The following is a 17,796-nucleotide window of genomic DNA, read 5'->3' as shown; positions in this document are numbered from 1 at the left end:
GATCCATTTTTTAAACTGTTCACATTTTGACCTCTAAAATATCCTTTGTAAAGGAATTCCACTACTCAATTTCATGTTATGCTATGGGGGAGAGAGAGAGCACACAAAAAAAACCCAGAATTACCAAAACAAAACAAAAAAATCTTAAGTGTTTCGAAACTGTTTTCTAAGACTTACACAGGATGTTTCTGTGCCCTCATAACATCAGAGTTAAGGAACAATTGTTCCCTAATTGATTTTTTGAGGCATTGCATGATGATATAGCCAATTCCCCTCAGTTATCTCTTTTCCAAGATGAAGTATTTTACTTTGACTTTTCCTCTGACAAAACTTCTTCCATATATCTCATCAGCCTTCATGCCCTTATCTCAAACTACAGCATCTTTTTGAAATTATAATAACAAAAGCTTGCATACAATACATAGCTTGCCCACACTGTGGATTTGTGGATTGGCATAACTGTATCATGTTCATGTTTTCTGTTCATTTTTCTATTTCTTTCCTACTAATGTTAAATACTCTATTTGCCTTTTAATTGAAAACCTATGATGGAGAACGTTGTATCAGTGAGATTGCCAAATTATGGACCTGTCCTAATCAGAAATATGGAAGTGTTATCCCAAAAAGTAGATGGAGGGCTTGGAAAGAATGGCTTGGAGATCTCTTTTGTCTATGGAAGCCTAAGATTGGCAACAAAGGAAGAGATGACAAAAAAGCAAGGCTGTATTTTCATTGAGGTAGAAATACCATAAACCTGTGAATCATCTGCAAAGAGACAATGCTTAAACTGTGTTTCCACATAAGATTATGCAAAGATGAAGAGCAGAATAAGGGAAAAAAATGGGGGCTGCTGAGAGACAACACTCCTCCACAAAGCTAGACAGTGAATGAGAACGATCTTCCAAATTATACACTGAAAAAGTGATTTAAGTATCCAAAGAGAGCAGAAAGAAAACATTTGCTAAGAAGTCACAGGGCAAAAGGAAGAGGGACATGGTCCACTGTTTTCACAGCATGGCATGTTGACAGGATCAAAGCTTAAGATTTAAAGTGAAATTTGCATAATGATTTAGAAATCATGGAGAGAGAGTCTCAGAAGCGATGCAGTGGGATCACCCCACCTAGTCACATTACACCTCTGCTCTGCCTTTTAACATGCCCTAAGCTCTACTGCCTATCACTGCAATGCACTGCATTTGTGTTTGTTTCTGCTTTAGTAGCATAGGGCTAAAGTATCATGCTAAGAAGCTGCTTTACTCTATGATTGCAGTACCCAGGGCTTTTTGTGTAACAACTTGTACAGCCTTATGAACAGAGGTTAATAATGGCTGAGGTAGTAATAACTCCAACTGGAACTGAATATTACACAATTCTATGAGATACAGCTCCTGACTCTACCAGGAACATGGCTACAAGTGGAAGGGTGGCCCCACTGCTAGGAATCTCCATGTCCTTTTTCTTACCCCATACCCAGATCAGTTGACATGCTTAGCCACCTCCTACTAAGCTTTCCTTCACTACAAAAGGAAATTACTGAAAAATGTAATAGTATCCCACCTCTTCAGATCATCTGTCCATGAAGTGGATTAGTCTAGATTTAAACTGCTGTTTAAAAATTATTTTCGGTCCTCCCATTCCTCTCTATTTTGCATTCACATCTCCTATGAAAAACTGTTTTGTAGACATGCTACAGATGGCACAACAGACAAAATGAGTGAGAAACTCTATAAACTGATTCGTTTTCCAACAATTACACATGCACATACCCACACACGCTTCTATATATCAATGACTTCTGAAAATAAAAACGGAAATAATATAGTAATTGTCCAATTATACTTCTTTCTTTTTGTCTGAGAAAAGAAAAGAAAAGAAAAGAAAAGAAAAGAAAAGAAAAGAAAAGAAAAGAAAAGAAAAGAAAAGAAAAGAAAAGAAAAGAAAAGAAAAGAAAAGAAAAGAAAAGAAGTTCTTCAATATACTTTTGTTAGTAATATTTTCCATCCCTGGGAAAATAAAGATACTAATTATAATTATCTCTCACTTGGACAATTTTGTATATAGCATTCATATCACTGATCTGTTAAAAAAAGAGGCAAAATCAACACATACATTTTCTTAAATAAAGGAGCTGCATAAAACAAAGTCAGGCACTTGGTTCCTCTTTCATTCCATATGACACACAGCTGCGTCAATCCCATCAGGAAACAGGCAACAGGAAATTCTTAACATTCTGAAGAGAAATCTAAAGATGTGTCTCATCACCCATCCTCCTAAAAGTGTTTTTCAATTGTCTAAAAGGCCCTTACGCTAGTTCTAAAATTATTAATTACTTTACTTAGCTTTGAAGCACCTACAGGCCTCATTAATTAACAAGGAGTCAAAAATATTTTTTTTTTGTTGTCTTCACTTTTTTATTTCCTCCATCCCAAAATATAAATCAATAAGGAAAGCTTGACACCTATGGACAAAATCAAAGCCAAGTACCCTATCTATTGGAAAATATTTCTCCATAATGTGCTGCTACTGGGTTATTTGTGTTTCTAACTATAGCTCTTGCATATATAATTCCATTATACTTTTATAAATCACTGTTTTGAAAAATGCTTTTGAACCATTAATATATTTTCCTGGTTAAAATTCTTTGAGATGTTCTTAACAAGAGTCTTAGATAATGAATTTGGGCAAACTCTGGAACAGTCTTTACAGTATTATCATTCTCATTAATTTTCAGAACTACCCACTGTGTTGAGATGATTGTCATGGGCCTAAGACTTCAATTTGGCTAAATATTTTTGCATATATTTCAACATATAAGAAACTAACAGATGTTTAAAATGTTAGGTTCACATTCTAGAAATAGTTAAATGTTTACTGTAATATCATAATTTGGATTTGCACTCATTTTTATTTTGCTGTTTCTATCTTTAAAAACTCTGTTAAGAGTCCTGTTTGGCTATAGACAAAATGCTTTAAAACCACTTCACAAGAAAACAAAACATACTCGATTTAGTAAATACAGCTGCGCTTTTAAAGAAAAGGAAAAAAAAACCCCACACTAAACAGTACCAAAAATGAAAAGAAAAGAAAAGAAAAGAAAAGAAAAGAAAAGAAAAGAAAAGAAAAGAAAAGAAAAGAAAAGAAAAGAAAAGAAAAGAAAAGAAAAGAAAAGAAAAGAAAAGAAAAGAAAAGAAAAGAAAAGAAAAGAAAAGAAAAGAAAAGAAAAGAGAAAATTACTTAAATGTTACTTTTACCTAAGGTTCAGACTTCATGTAAACCATTTTAAATTGTTTGCATAATAAAAGCTTTTAAGATCATACTTTATATTCACTTTAGGAACCTAATGCATTCTACTGTCTTACATCACTACTAGAAGGCTATATTAGATTAAAAAAAAAAAAACCTCTTTAAATTTTAATACATAGCATACCCAGCATCTTATTTTAGTCCCGAATATTCTTTTTTTCTTTGCTATTTTTTTGTTATCTTTGAAGACTGCTTCTACTTCCATTGTTTCATCCTTAACCATTCATATATCAGAGCAATAAGTATTTCATTACTGGTTTATCTGTCCAGAGGCTTGAGAAGCAGTAACAATTAACCCTCCCTTCACAGTGATTGATACAGGCTTTGCTTTCAATTTGTTCCACTACACAGATCATGAAATTCTGAATGCGATCATCCTTATTGACCTACACTTTCAAACACAGAGCTACAATGAGATGAAAGTAATTATTAAAAGGAACACAGGACTACTTAATGCTGAAACAAAGTCTTGAAAAAATCTTTTAGATGACCTTCTCATAAAACTAGTATTATTTGATGTGAAATCAAATGATGGATTTACTTCACAATCTGAATATATTACACGTAAATCTGATCAAGGTACGATATCATTATATAAGCATTTATTTCTAACATCATATTAACTCTAACATCATATCAGTTCATATCTGACCCAATAAACAGTGACTTCAATTGAAGTGATCGTAGTATGATCAGGCCCCATATATTTTTAAAGTTCCTTTGTCAGCTTTATTTTACACCAGCTCTGTTTGAAATGTTGTGTCAAAAATGACAAGGCTGTAATTACTATTCTACTATAGTCTGTTTCAAAAAGACACGGTGTGGTGTTTCTTTTTAAGATCGTCAACTTCTTGAGTCATCTAACATAAATGAATGAGTACACAGGAAATTCAGATTGCTAAAGAAAAATGAGAAATTCAAGTCAGATTTCCATCATCAGCTGAGATGAACACCACTGCTAGAGACTTACTGCAGTGGAAAAGAAATCTTTTTCATAAATGCCTGAAAAAATAATCCCACCCAAATATTAATTTCTTGTAATTGGTATTTTTTTTAAAATGCAAATAGATCGGTAGATGAATAGTAATGACAGAACTATTTAAAGTAGTGGTTGCAATTAAAAAAAATCGGGATAGAAAACTGTGCAGAAGGATGTTCCTATGGGCCTGAGGCTCTAATCGCAAAATAGAGTGATGGAGATGAACCAATACTGCATGGATTAGCAATGAATTATTTTGAACTATAATCATGTGCCAGCACAAAGGAGAGGTAAAAACTAGCCATTACTCACAGGCTGATCTGCAGATAAGAAGAAAAAAGAATAAAAAGGGGGAAAAAATTATGCTAAACTGAATTAGAAGAATAATGAAAATCTAAGATGTTGTTACACTTCAAGTAACGTTCCATTTAATGTCTTCGTGTACTGCATAATATAAAGTATTTACACACTACAATCTGTAAGATGCTAGAGCTAAAGCAGGGTTAAATCAGACAACTCTTCTATAAATTAGCACTGCGTACTCATTTGTGCCGAAAAATATCTTAATAGAAGAGTTAGTTTTAAAACAATACACGTGGGCACTAATTTCTCCCAATGTAAAACTGCAGGAAATATATACACACACACACATGTACATAGGTAGATATATATGCAAATGTGTATACGCACATGCACAATTATGTATACATATGCATATATAATGAGGGATTTAATTTCCATTAGTCCATATGAAAGCAAAGCACCACCATTTTAAGATTCAATGTTAGTTTTCCCACTCGGGAAAAACAAAAAATTTTAGAACTGATTTTGTAAAAAAAGAAAAATCAAAACTGCTATCCACAAAGATTCCTGAGATTCTTATGAACAGACTGTTTAAATGAAGAGCACTTTAATCAGTAGAGGAATCCTCACGTTTCTAATGTCTTGCTGTGCATTCTGCAGGTTATAGTAGCAGCTGGTAGAGGTCATATATCTTTTGTGAGCATCCCAAAAAGGCTCACTGCCAGACTGTTAAATTATGAATAAGCAATGAACAAAAGAATGCAGATACGGTGGTGACAAGATAATCCAAGCAAATTTATCTATGACAAATTTCACAGGATTAACAAATTACATTTACACAGAACAATAAAAATGTGCAAAAGAAAAAAAAAAGGATGAGCCTACTTTTCCCTCACAGCATTAAGAGGAAAAAAAAAATCGTCATTCCAATGCATATATTTACATTTATCTAAAGTAAGACATTTATAGTTTGCTGAAGACAATCAAGTAACATTATTTCCTTTCAAATAAATACATATACCATGTCTATCTAACATATAACATATGCTTACACTTGGTCAAATACATGTATACAAGTCAGTGGAAAGTCTTGTAAAGTCTTCCTCGTAATTAATAACAAGCAGAATAAATACTGAAGAATTGCTTTTCAGGTGGAATATTCCTCCATTCTCTGTCAGTTAAAACACTCTTTTTCCCTTAATCATTTTGGGGTTTATTTCTATTTGAACTGAACAAATACTGTAACATACAACAATTGTCATAAGAAAAAAAAAGTCAAGAATAGTACTTAAATACTTTTTTGCAGTAGTATCACAAAGCCATTAAGAAACAAACAAACAAATCTAAACAAAAACATCACTCCAAAAGGATTTCTAAATCCAGACTCTAAATACTGGGTGTTCAATATGTCAAATAATTTGGGGAGAATAGAAGAGGGGTTTGCAGTGTTTGCTACAGCCTGCGTTTCCCTATTCTCGTCTTGAAAACTGATACAAAACCAAAATTTGAAAAACTGCTCTCAAAAAGCACGGAGTACCAGTTTCCAAAACACAGTTCCATAGAGAAGCATATTTCTTCATGTTAGCATGGGAATAAAAGAAAAGATGGTTCCTCTTAGTTTCAAAACTTGAGTGTGAGGAGAGTGACTGATAAAAGGAACAGCATATATATTTGATAGATCCGGAATCTGTTGTATCTTTTTTCATCTGAAGTCTCTATTTTCTGTCACGTCTATTTATTTCTTGTTGTTTTTTAATCCAAAACAGTTGTTTAGTAAATAGATCTTGAATATGAATGAGCCTTCTCAAATCATATATATCATTTACGTATCAAATATATGTTCTTGTTCCAGAGTCCTGTCTGCAAACAGGAAACCTCACTATTAAAATGAACATCCAATTAATTAAGACACGTTAGTAAACTACTTGGATACTCCTGCTACTTGAGTGCCATTTATCTAGCTCACTCAGCCTTTAAAAAAAAAAAAAAAAACTGCACTTTTGATTTCCACAAGAAATGCAAGTTTTGTTGTAAAACTGAACAGCAACTCAGAACGAATACATAAATTAGGCCAAAATTTGTTACTTAGCAAAAGAAAACAGTTTGGAGGTTTTTTTCACAATGCAGGTTTTTTTGAGAACCTCCTGTCCATACCGTTAGTAATTTATGCAAAGGTGAAGCAAACATGCCAATCCTACATCTAACTATAGTCAGAAAAATATAATCAGATACTATTTTTGTGCAGCTGTGAAGGTTGAAGGATAAGTACCACTGGCAGCTATTCTCTTTTCTAAGACTGTTTTTCTTTTTTAATCCCTCTGCCAGCACTGTACAGACTCAGTCACTCAGTTCTTTCTATTGACTGCAACCTTGACCTGTGAAGACTGCCCACTTACATTTTTTTCCCACAAAGTAACAACTTCTGTCTCCCATCATCTCTAAGAAAAAACAGCTTTCTAACATTTTTTCCTCCAAAATTCAGTGTGTTATACTTCTGCTAAATTAATTACAGCTTTGGCAGGACAATTCTGAGCCACCTAACTCATCAGGTTGTGAGTAAACTAACAGTAAACATGAATTTTCACACAACTTTCAAATATGACATGTAATCAAGAGGAAAAAAAACCTCCCTCCATCATAATATAAATGCATCAACTCTTTGTCTAAATTTGAGCAAAAGTATAACCCTTTAGGATTTAATGCAAAATTACTGTTCAAAGAGTATTCATTACTCAATAAAATTCAGTTTAAAACAATGAAATGTGAAATGAAGCCTGTTCTAAATTCCTGTTGGGAGAAAAAATTCCCAGGCAAGCATTTTAAAAGGGGCTTACAGGATTTAGGTGCCCATATTTAATTGAAACACAGTATGTTTTGAATGCTTAAATCCAACAGGCTCTTCAGAAAATCCAAGCCCCAGGGGACGTTACTGTAGATCACATACATACACACATACATACAATTCTGACTATATCCTGTAAATTCACTATATACATATGTAAACCTAACAAGTCTGCAAGTAATGGAACGGTACTTTTCCGCTTAAATTATTTAACATAAGTGTTGAACTTCTATTATATATCAAGCTAACAGCTAATTTTAAATTGCAATCAAGCTATTCTCCAAAAGCACTTTACTCTTTATTTCAGTGGAGGTTTTGCCTGTAAAAGAAACGTAAATCCCTCTAAAGAAGGCAGTGTGATTTTTGAATATACAGTCAAAACAGGGGGGGTAGGAATTTTATTCCTAGTGCTAACATTAACATCTTCTGCCACTTCTGCTAGTTCTCAAAAACCTTTTGTGCATAACTATCTCATCAGTAAAATGTGTAGAATAGTGTTTACAACCTTTTGAAGCACACTGAGCTATATAAAGAGACATGTCTATAGAAATACTCAGTATTAATATTAGAAGTCTTCTTCAGACACTGTACAACACCAGTGAGAAGTTCCCTAGCACAAATGACAAGATACAACCAAAGAGTGAAAGTCCAAAATCCAACATGTAAGAAAGGCTAGGAAAAGAGCCTGTCACAAATCTTCAAACTGTGCTTTCAGTAATCTGTTTCAAATTCTTGCTTACATGTCACTTGTTCCTTAATGTGCCTTGCTCTCACCTGTATGCAGAGTGCTGGGTACGGGCCTGTATAACTCTGGGTATCTAACTACAGCAGGCTGAGATCAGACTCTCCTTGAAGACCACTCCATTTTCACTTGAGAATCAAGACTTTTGTATTTCACAATAATACACAGATGCATAGTTCACTCATCCTCCCACTAAGTACGTTAAAGTTTGTCATGGCAATCACACTGAGAACTAATTCACATCTATTTAGTTACGAACTATAAGTACTTTTATCCTTGCTTGTGATTCTCTGCAGTATACTTTAATTATTTGCATAACTTCATTTGGGACTTTTTAAAGACTAAGGTACAGCTTGAATTCAACATTCTCCCAAAGACAAGGTCCAGTTCTGTCAAGTTACAGACCCAAATACTATTCTACCCTTAGAGCACCTGCATAATATACTACTGTAGTATACAAAAGTAATGAATATTTTTATTACTCAAAGTCCCATTCAAATCAATGGCACAACAGTCCTATTCATTTGACTAGCACTTTGTGTATTGCAAAACTCCTGCTTGAGCTAGTCGCAGAACAATGCTCTAGTCATATAAGACATGGCAGGAACCAGTATATTCTTACTGCACATCTTCTTTTTACAAATTATCCTTATTATGCAAAGTCCTATTAAACAAAATGTCACACACCTCATTCACAGTATTGGGACTTGGTATCTTAAAAGATAACACGCAGTAGCCTTATAAATATTACATAGAAAGAAATTGCTTCTTCTGAAAAAATGCAATTATTATGAAATGAATTTTCAAAACATTTCCTCTCGCAGTCATAAATCTTTAGCAGATTCTTACAAAAAAAAAAAAAAAGGTAAAAACAACTGCACCAAACATCAAACATAAACAAACAAACCAAACAATCAAGAAACAAATGACTCAGGTGAAATTGTAAAGTCTTGACTATGTACCTTACCAGTACCTTAACTTTAAAACATAAAAACAATTTTCCAGGCTGACATCCTGCAGAACAAGTTTACCTGATTAATTTTGAACCATGGTGAGCAATGCTGAAATCTCATCTCACACGAAGTGCTTTTACACCTGCAAGAGCTACTAGTGACAATAATACAAAATCAATCTGATGGACTCACTGAATGTAAGGTTTATTCATATGAGATGAGATCTCAGGAAATGGCCTCATAACATTAAATTCTAAAAATCCGAGTGCGCTAGCTAAATTACTTAATTGACATCAAATGAAATTCTGCCATGTTTTTAAAACAGCTTCATCTCGCTGACCTCAGTGGGAGCAGAATCAATCCCAAATTGTTAGTAAAATGCAAATAGTAAGTTTTCATGGTTAGTATCAAGTTATTCAAAATTCTTAGCTCAGAATACATTTTCCAAACAAGAGAGTATTGTTATAAAGATCACTTTAGGAAAAAAATATTTATTTAAACACTACTTTTTAGGAAGGATGCTAATGAAATTTTTACCCAGAATGTCAATTTTTAACAACTGGTTTACATCACTCTTGCAGTAGAATTCCCATCTGGGCTGGCAACTTGTGTGCCAACTTTCAAACAAATGTGATTTGAAACTGCCATTGTATTAGACTTCAAAATTCATGTGAGATACTGATAAAGGTAGATGGATGTTGACAATATATCCTGATGTTCTTTCAAAAATACCTTGATTTGGGGTACTGTATGATTCTGTTAACAAAACTCTCTAATTACTTATAACTTACTTAAAGTATAGCATTAAAATATAGTGCAGCTAAATTGGTACAAAGCTAACTGCATAGAACTTGTAAGGAAAAAAACAGATGTGCTGTAAAGAATGTAGAAACAGTGCTGCAGACAAAACCTTGTTATTCAGAATCCCATTAGTTACTAAAAATATGTAATATAACTTTTGTTGATCAATACTCTCATGTAAGCTCTAAATAATGTATGATTCCAGTGGAGAAAAATGCAGCAAATCAAATATGGTGGGAGAATGTTTCAAATTATGAAGCGTAGTATGACTGCTAATCCATAAATCAGAAATCGGAAAGATTGTTGTAATGTGGGAGGGCTCTATTTAATAAAGGTCATTATAACTCCTGGCTCTAGAGCTATAAGATCTAATATCCTCTCTGGTAGCTCTATGATATGCCCATGCATTACTGTTCTTGTTGACAGTCTGTTGCCTTGGAAATATTTCATTATTTCAGTTTTTCCATTTGTAGACCCTTGGCCTTGTGATATGAAGGCCACCCTATTTCATATTTTCGATTATCATTTAAGCAATCTTCTGGAGCTATTTATATAAAAGCAAGTGTTAGACAATGCATATCATCATTTATCACTGCTATGTTTAAGCTCATGCTCTAGAAAGAAATGCCAAAATAAAGGATTTTTTCTCTTTTACTTTAAACCAATAGCACTCTGATATTTTGCTATGCTTGACAAATCAATGCTGGCATATCATATGCATGGCACTTCTGTCTATTTCGTTTTCTTGGTTATATATCCACACAATTGAAAAACCTAAACCACTACTGTATCTGTAAAATTTGCTAACACTCATAGTTTAAAAGAAAATCAAACAAATATAAGTGTGTAATTTTTCAAACACTCTTTAAAAAAAACTAAACAGGTGAAAAAACTTTCAAAACAATTCTAGTACCTGGTTATATCACAGACTACTACATTTTACATTTGTTCGGTCATCTCTAACCTCTTTCTTGACAAGGTAACACAATCTACCTAAATATTGTGGAAGTGAAAACTAAACAACGAATGTACATAGATTTCACTTAGAGGATCTGGGGAACTAGGTCCCTGAAGTAGTAACTATGAAGAGACAAAACCCCTCAAGTAACTGATATGTGTCTGTATTTCAAACAGCTTGGTGCACTCAGCTGAAAGGATGTGTACCAAGACAGCTTAAATAAACAGTTACATGCAGGACTTCAGAAGCACACCACATAACTTTTAATAAAATGTACATGAGTGCCTTTTTACTGAAGTATCGATTGATCTTCTCCAAAACTTTTTTTTTTTTTTTAAGGAACAGAGAGATTGTCATTATTTCTGCTACAAAAAAAAAATCATCAACTTAGACATGTAATATTTATACTTAAACTGTTCAGTGCATTGTAAAGAGTGGTAACAAAGTAAACCCTAAGGGCAAAATATAACTGCCTGGACACTAGGCCAAGTTTGTGGCTTAATATTAGTGTTTTAGGAATTTAGACTACTTTTTTCCCCTGAAATGATTACCCCTCCCACTCCCTACAGGGAAAAACTACTCCAATCCAACCTTTAAAATGACAGCATCAGAGCTGAACAAGAAGATGCTATTAAAGGGCATTAAATTAAATACAGTATATCCTCCTACAACTTCAATCAGAATTTCAGACCAAGTGTTATTTAGTTCAGCTCTCAAGTGGAGCAGAATAACAAATCGCGCACTTTGATTTACCTTCTCCGAATGCCAAATGGAGACAGGTGATAAAGAAAGCACTCATGCACAGGCTATGAAGTTTCCCCTAGAAATTAATTCTATCTTAAAGATTCCTATCTCAGAGAAATTCCCAAAATGGCACACAAATATGCTTCTGCTGGAGAGATTACTGAAGCTATCCTGGCAAATACACTTAGCACTAATATAGTACCATTCTCAAAAGAAGACAGCAGAATTGCATGTTGGAGCGGGGACAGGACTTATTGATACAAATTGTTTTTCCAACAAAGAACTCTGCAGAACAGCCTGCTGCTATAAGTGTTATTAACATGGCAGAAATGCCTTTGCAGCTACTGAAATGGAAATTTTAAAAAAAAAAATTACAGTTGAGGATGAAAATCTGTAAGTTAAGTCCTTGACTTTGGAGGATGCACTGTTTTTCCATTACACGTATCTCCAAATTCTCCTACATATCAATATAGCCCTGCCAAAAAGCAACAGTTAATACCAATGCATCTAACACAGCCGCACTAACACTTGAGTGGCAAATATGAAATGTATGTTTTTTCTGATACACAGCATTCTACTTCCTTAGGGAAAAAATGGCATAGCTATTTAGATAAAATCTGTGAGTTTTATAAGTTCTACTACAGATGCTGAACATACTAAAGTACAGAAGTTTGATATTAAGATTAAAATGAGCCTGATTCATTCAACTTTTGTTTAAATATTTTTCAGGCTTGTGCTGCGAGATATAAACTTAGTACATCATCCAACTACTTTTAAAAGCTGTCTAAACGTTAATTTCCATTTTTTGCCACTAACCAGAAACCTTCCTCACCCCTCACCCTCAAGTTCACTTATAACACTGAAGGGGACTGGAGGGGGAAAGCCCATCCCAAACCCACTGGCTGCTCTCCTTCTGAGCATACATTTCATGGCAGTGGAGCAATGGAGCTTAGAATACTTTCGTAAGAATCACAAAGTAACATCACATCAACTTGTACTCTTGTTTCCTACCAGTCACTTCTAGAAAGGTTCACTTTACTAGAACAAATCCGCTACGGGCAATTCGTGTCACCAGCAGACCAGATTAATAGCAAGCACTCTCCCCCAGCAAAAGTATATAGAACGGGCGGCGGGCCGGGAAGCAAGCAGGGGAGTAGTGCGACACCCCCCTGCCCCCGCCTTCGTCGCCTGGCTCCGCGAACCGCCGCACCGGCTCCGCTCTGCCCACCCCGGGGAGCGCCGGCACCCGCGGCCCGCCTGGCTGCGAGGAGGGGGGGCCGGGCCGGGCCGGGCCGGGCCAGGCCGGGCAGCCCAGTGGGCGCAGCTGGCGGCGCGCCCCGCCCCCCCCCCGTGCTCCGGCCTAGCCGCACTTTAACCGCACCGGCGGGGCCGGCCGCTCCACTCGACAAGCCGGGCCTGGCGCGGCGCCCCGCCACCCCCGGGGCCGCCGAGCAGCGGGGGCCGGCCGGAGGGGCCTCCCGCTTCCGCGCGCGCATACACACACACACACACACACGCTCGCCACCGCGCCCCGCCAAGCACCGGCTGGGGCGAGTCGCGGCGGTGCGGCTGCCGGAGCGGTGCCGCTGGTGCGCGGCTCGCCCTATGTGTGTGCGGGTGTGTGTGCGCGTGTGTGTGCGTACGGCTGGCGGTACGCACAAGGAGGAACTCCCGGTGCCCGGCTGTGCGAGCAGCGGGTGCCGGCGGCAGGTCCCCCCACCCCGGCATGGCAGCCAGCCCCGGCCCCCGGCGCCGACGGTTCGGCCCGGCCCGGCGCTGCTGCGGCTGCTGCTGCTGCAGGTTCAATAAAGAGAAAGTGTTACCGTTCTCGCCTGGAAGGATCCTGCTGAAAGCTTGGCTTGGTGGGCGCCATCTTCCTGGGATTTTTTTTTTCTCTCCCTTACTTTTCCCCCTGCTGATGTTGGTGTGTGTTGTGTGTCTAGCAGCAGCAGCAGCGGCGGCAGCAATGGCCCTGCTTAGCCAGACAGGCTAAGGAAAAGTACTGAGGCCAAAGCATCGCGGGCTCCCACTCCTCCGCGCAGTCCTGGTGCAGGTTGCTTGCTCGCTTGCTTGCTAGCGCTGCTGCTGCCGCTGCTGCCGTCCATAAGCCGAGGAGCAGAGGGAGCCGGGGCCCCGCCGGCCCCAGAGACATGCCCAGCGCAGGCAGCGGCGGCGGCCGGCGGCGGCAAGGAGAGCGAGCCGCGGCGCAGCCCCGGCGGGCAGCCCGGCCGCTGGCATCGCCCGGCAGGTGCGGCACACACACACACACACACGTACACACACTCTCACACATTCACACCCCCGCGCCCGCGGGCCAGGCTCGCGGGGTGCCAGGCCATGGGGCTAGCGGGGCGGGGGCGGGGGCGGGAAGGAGGGGAGTCAGGGATCTCCGGGCTTGACCGCTGTGAAAGTATTTCTGGGCATTTTCCAGCTGCTTCCCCAGCTCCGCTCCCACTCTGCGTGCAGGGGACACAAGCCTCCGCTGCCGGCGCAACAACGCCACTCAGTTGCAGTTTCGCACACTTTCCTCCTACGGAGTCTGGGCTCCAGCAGGGAAGAGTGGCTGAGGGAGGAACGGACTCTCTCTGCAACTCTGCGGGCGCAGAGGCACGGCGGGTGCGCACCCCGTGCAGGCATTCTGTCCCCCATGGGCTCCCACAGCGGAAGAAGGGTTCAGGCGGGGGCGCGGGGCCACCAGCCGGGAGACGCGGGCGCCCCGCGGCCGACGGGGCCGTAGGCGGGGGTGCCCGGCGCCAGCCCGCGGGTACAGCGTGGGGCCGGGGCCACCCCGCACACCCAGCTGGGCCACTCCGGCGATGTGCGCGCACAGTGTGAGGGTTCGAGCTAAGTACTGGTGGAATAAAGGGCGTAGTGCTGGGATCGGCAACGGAGGGTGATGACCCGCTTTGTTGAGAAAGGGTGTAGCACTTCACACTGGTTTATTGGAGATTATGAAAGTAATAATGAAATAAAGAAGCGGGGGAAAGGAAACCACTATCTTAATTTTTCTTTTCAGGACATCGGGAAAACCCGAGCGCTGAGAGCTTTTAAAGGAGAAATCACTCCTTCGCTAACAGCTTCCCATCTCCAAGGTAACTTTGTGGCTTCTCTGCTGCTGCCTTGGAAGTGCAGCTTCCTGAGCCTGATCCTGCTCCCAGGGAAATTACAGCGGGCCTCCTTGGGGAAAGGAGCAAGCCCCGAAAGTGGAGGGTAAGGGGGTGGGGATTTATTCACTGGAAACGTTTCCAAAAGTTTGGTCGAGGGATTGGGGGGGCGGGAGGAAAGGCGCAGTGAAGCGCGCGTGTGAGCCGCAGGGGAGCGCCGGTGGAGAAGTTACCAAAGCACCTGGAAGTTTGGCTGCGGGGTGTCGTCCGCACAGCGGGAGCCGAAGGGTTTCTTCCCGCAGTAGGCAACCGGGACGGCGGAACTTTACCCGGAGCGGCCCGTGCCGCGAGCGCAGCCCCGGGGAGGGAGGGGCGGGGAGCGGGGGCGAGGGGGACGCCACCGCCCGCCCCGCGCCGCGCACGTGCGGCCTCCGCGCGGACGTTGCGCACGTGCGCGGCCGGCGGCGGGGCGGCGGCCGTGGTCCCGCGGCGGCGGCACCCGCGGCGGTACCCTGGGGTGGAAGTTGAGATGAAGAAGTGGAGAAGGGGGGGATCTAGAAGTGCCCGATGCCGTCTCTGCCGGCAAAGCTGTTCCCTCGCCTCCAAAAAGGGGGAAAAAGAAAAAAAAGTTAACAGGTGTCACCTCGGCTTTTGCAGTAGCATAAGGTGTCGATGTCTGCTGTATTTTAAGCGTTTTCAGAAAGCAAGAAGAAAAATCGTTCAACGTAAAGCATGCTGTTTTGTCAACAGTATATAGTAAAAATTTGGAGAAAGTGCAAGAATGTTTCCCCTTGTTAGGTTAGTGTGGGAGACATCCAGACTGCTCTGTATTCCTATCAGTCAAAGTACATGGATACCAGCTAAACACTATTTGGATTAGAGGTGTTAGTAGTTTGTCAGAAAAATACTGCTTTTATAACTTCTTCCTGATCACAGACTGACATAATCAAACTATTAATCACAAAGTATTAAAAAATTGCATGCTGCCTTGTCTATATATTTCTGTTTAAGTCTCCAGAGATCTCGTTCAATTGTCTAAAAGCCAATCTGACATTTCTGACCCTTGACTTCCCTACTTCACAGACTAAACTATTGTGATTGCTGCCTGTACTTTCTTGTTAAAGTATCCATCAGTTTCCATTGTAATTTAAATATTTTAGAAGTGACAAAAAATACAGAAACCATGAAAACAAATAAACTTTAATCCATTCTGTATATCTCTCACACTCAAGCTTTTAAAAAAATATATCTGAAAGATTGGTGTCTTTGCTTGAGCAATATCAGTCTCGTACTTAGTTTAAAATGTTTCTCAGCTAAGGAAGTGCTTAGGCATCATCAGGGATTACTTCAGGAATATCAGCTTCCACCTACTTTTTCATTTAATAAACCCCACAAAAGTTATCACCAAACGTTCTCTATAGTGGGCATCAAATGGAAAATACATCATGTCTTTTCCAAAACTGTTGGAAGCAACTTAAAGTTGCTGAACAACAAACCAGGCAATAGTCAACTATCTAAATCTGGCTCCTAAACAAATCAAGTTTGAAATGTTATGATAAAACTTCCTATTATTCTTTTTTTTTTTCTTTCACATCACAGAGATATTTAGTTTGGATATTTGAGATTATACTGAATTTGTCTCAGTATTTAATGCAATAATGGAAAGCAAGATACTTGGGAGAGTGCCATTTTTATTGCATTTAAAGAAATGTGTATGTTTTGTTTTGATTTCATCCTACATTTATGTGTTGTCATCTACTCTCTTTTTTTGAGGATTTAGCTTCGGTTATAAGCTTATGATAGACAAAATTAACAGATTCAAACTTAAGGTTTTGCCTCGTAGAAGCACAAAGAAATGTCCAGTAAGTAATTAAGCTTCATGTTAGTATCAGCCCATATCGATGAATTGTTAGGGGGAATGGGGAAGGTCTTTTAAACTTCATTATGACTTACTGCCAACTTTCTAGGCTTTGCTTCCTAAAGGCTCTCTCTGTGAATTTCCTGCATTTGCATTAGAATGCATTTAAGATGGAAAAGAAAACCAACCAGTGCTGAGTATACTTAGGGTTTCGTGCTATATTTTCCTGTAGTAACAGGTGACACGATAATACCGTTAAACTACAATGTGGAATTGCAAGTGTGCAACCCTAAGTGAAAATTGTTCTCTTTCTTGGTTGAAAGCAAATTATCAATCAGCATACCGTGATCAATTATCCCCTTGGCTGCCACACACTGGGATTTGCACAAGGCATTGACATTGAGAAATTCCTCTTTAGAAAGGATGAGCGGACAGGATCCCAAACTTTGCAGCAGCCAAGCTAAGCTGCCGGGGTCTCACTTTTTTTTTTTTCCTTCTTTTTTTTTTCCTGTTGTTGCTTTCCAGCTCATCCAAGACAAAACTAGGAGATTGTGTTTACTTCTCAGTGCATTTTAAAAGATGCTGTATTTTTTTAAAAAAACAAGAAAAATGAAAAAAGAGAAAATCCCCTTCCTGCAAACAAGCCCCCCGTCCCCCCACCCCAAGGAGAGCTTAGGAAAAAAATAAATAAAAGGAAAACAAAGAAACACAAAAGCACAAAGAAAAAGCAAGTGAGGGAGCCTCGGGAAGAGCCGCACAGCCCTCTCCCACTCGGTGCTCACCGTTGTTGGTAGGAGGTGATGCCCTGGACGTTTTGCGGGTTGCCGTTGGCCGCGGCGCCAGCTCGCCCCATACCCGGCGCCGCCGGCACCCCCCCGGCCGCCCCGCCGGCCGCCGCCGTCACCTGCACGCTGAAATCCGGGAAGATCCTGATCATCCCCGCGGCTCAGCACTCGGCGAGTCTCGGCGAAGAGGTGCAGCAGCAGCGACTCTCCCTCCGGCGGCTGCAGCAGCAGAGCCAGGCACACTGCAATCCCATTAGTGAGTGGCGGCCACTGGGAGTGAGGAAGGGCGCTCTGATGTGAGCTGCTGAGCTGAGATCGAGAGGAGTTTGGGGGGGCTGGGGGTAAAGGGGGGGGATTTTACCTAACTGCAAACACGCACCGCGTTAAGATTTGGGGGTGCGGGGGGGAAGAGGGAAGATGGAAT

The 17,796-nt window shown here is 40.0% G+C and overlaps 1 protein-coding gene across 5 annotated transcripts in view; it reads right to left on the bottom strand.

The window, feature by feature from the left end:
* The window catches only part of NPAS3 (neuronal PAS domain protein 3), a 620,517-nt gene extending 607,019 nt beyond the window's left edge, over window positions 1-13,498 (bottom strand). For all 5 annotated transcript variants that reach the window (XM_061997548.1, XM_061997549.1, XM_061997550.1 and 2 more), the window contains exon 1: window positions 13,449-13,498. In XM_061997548.1, the coding sequence (XP_061853532.1) occupies window positions 13,449-13,498 (50 nt within the window). The remainder of the gene's footprint in view (window positions 1-13,448) is intronic.
* Window positions 13,499-17,796: the final 4,298 nt, after the last annotated feature.

The sequence above is a fragment of the Colius striatus genome, chromosome 6 (assembly GCF_028858725.1).
Source record: "Colius striatus isolate bColStr4 chromosome 6, bColStr4.1.hap1, whole genome shotgun sequence".
NCBI classification, from domain to species: Eukaryota; Metazoa; Chordata; class Aves; order Coliiformes; family Coliidae; genus Colius; species Colius striatus.
Note: the sequence above shows the minus strand (reverse complement) of the source record. Positions and strands in the feature narration are given on the sequence as shown.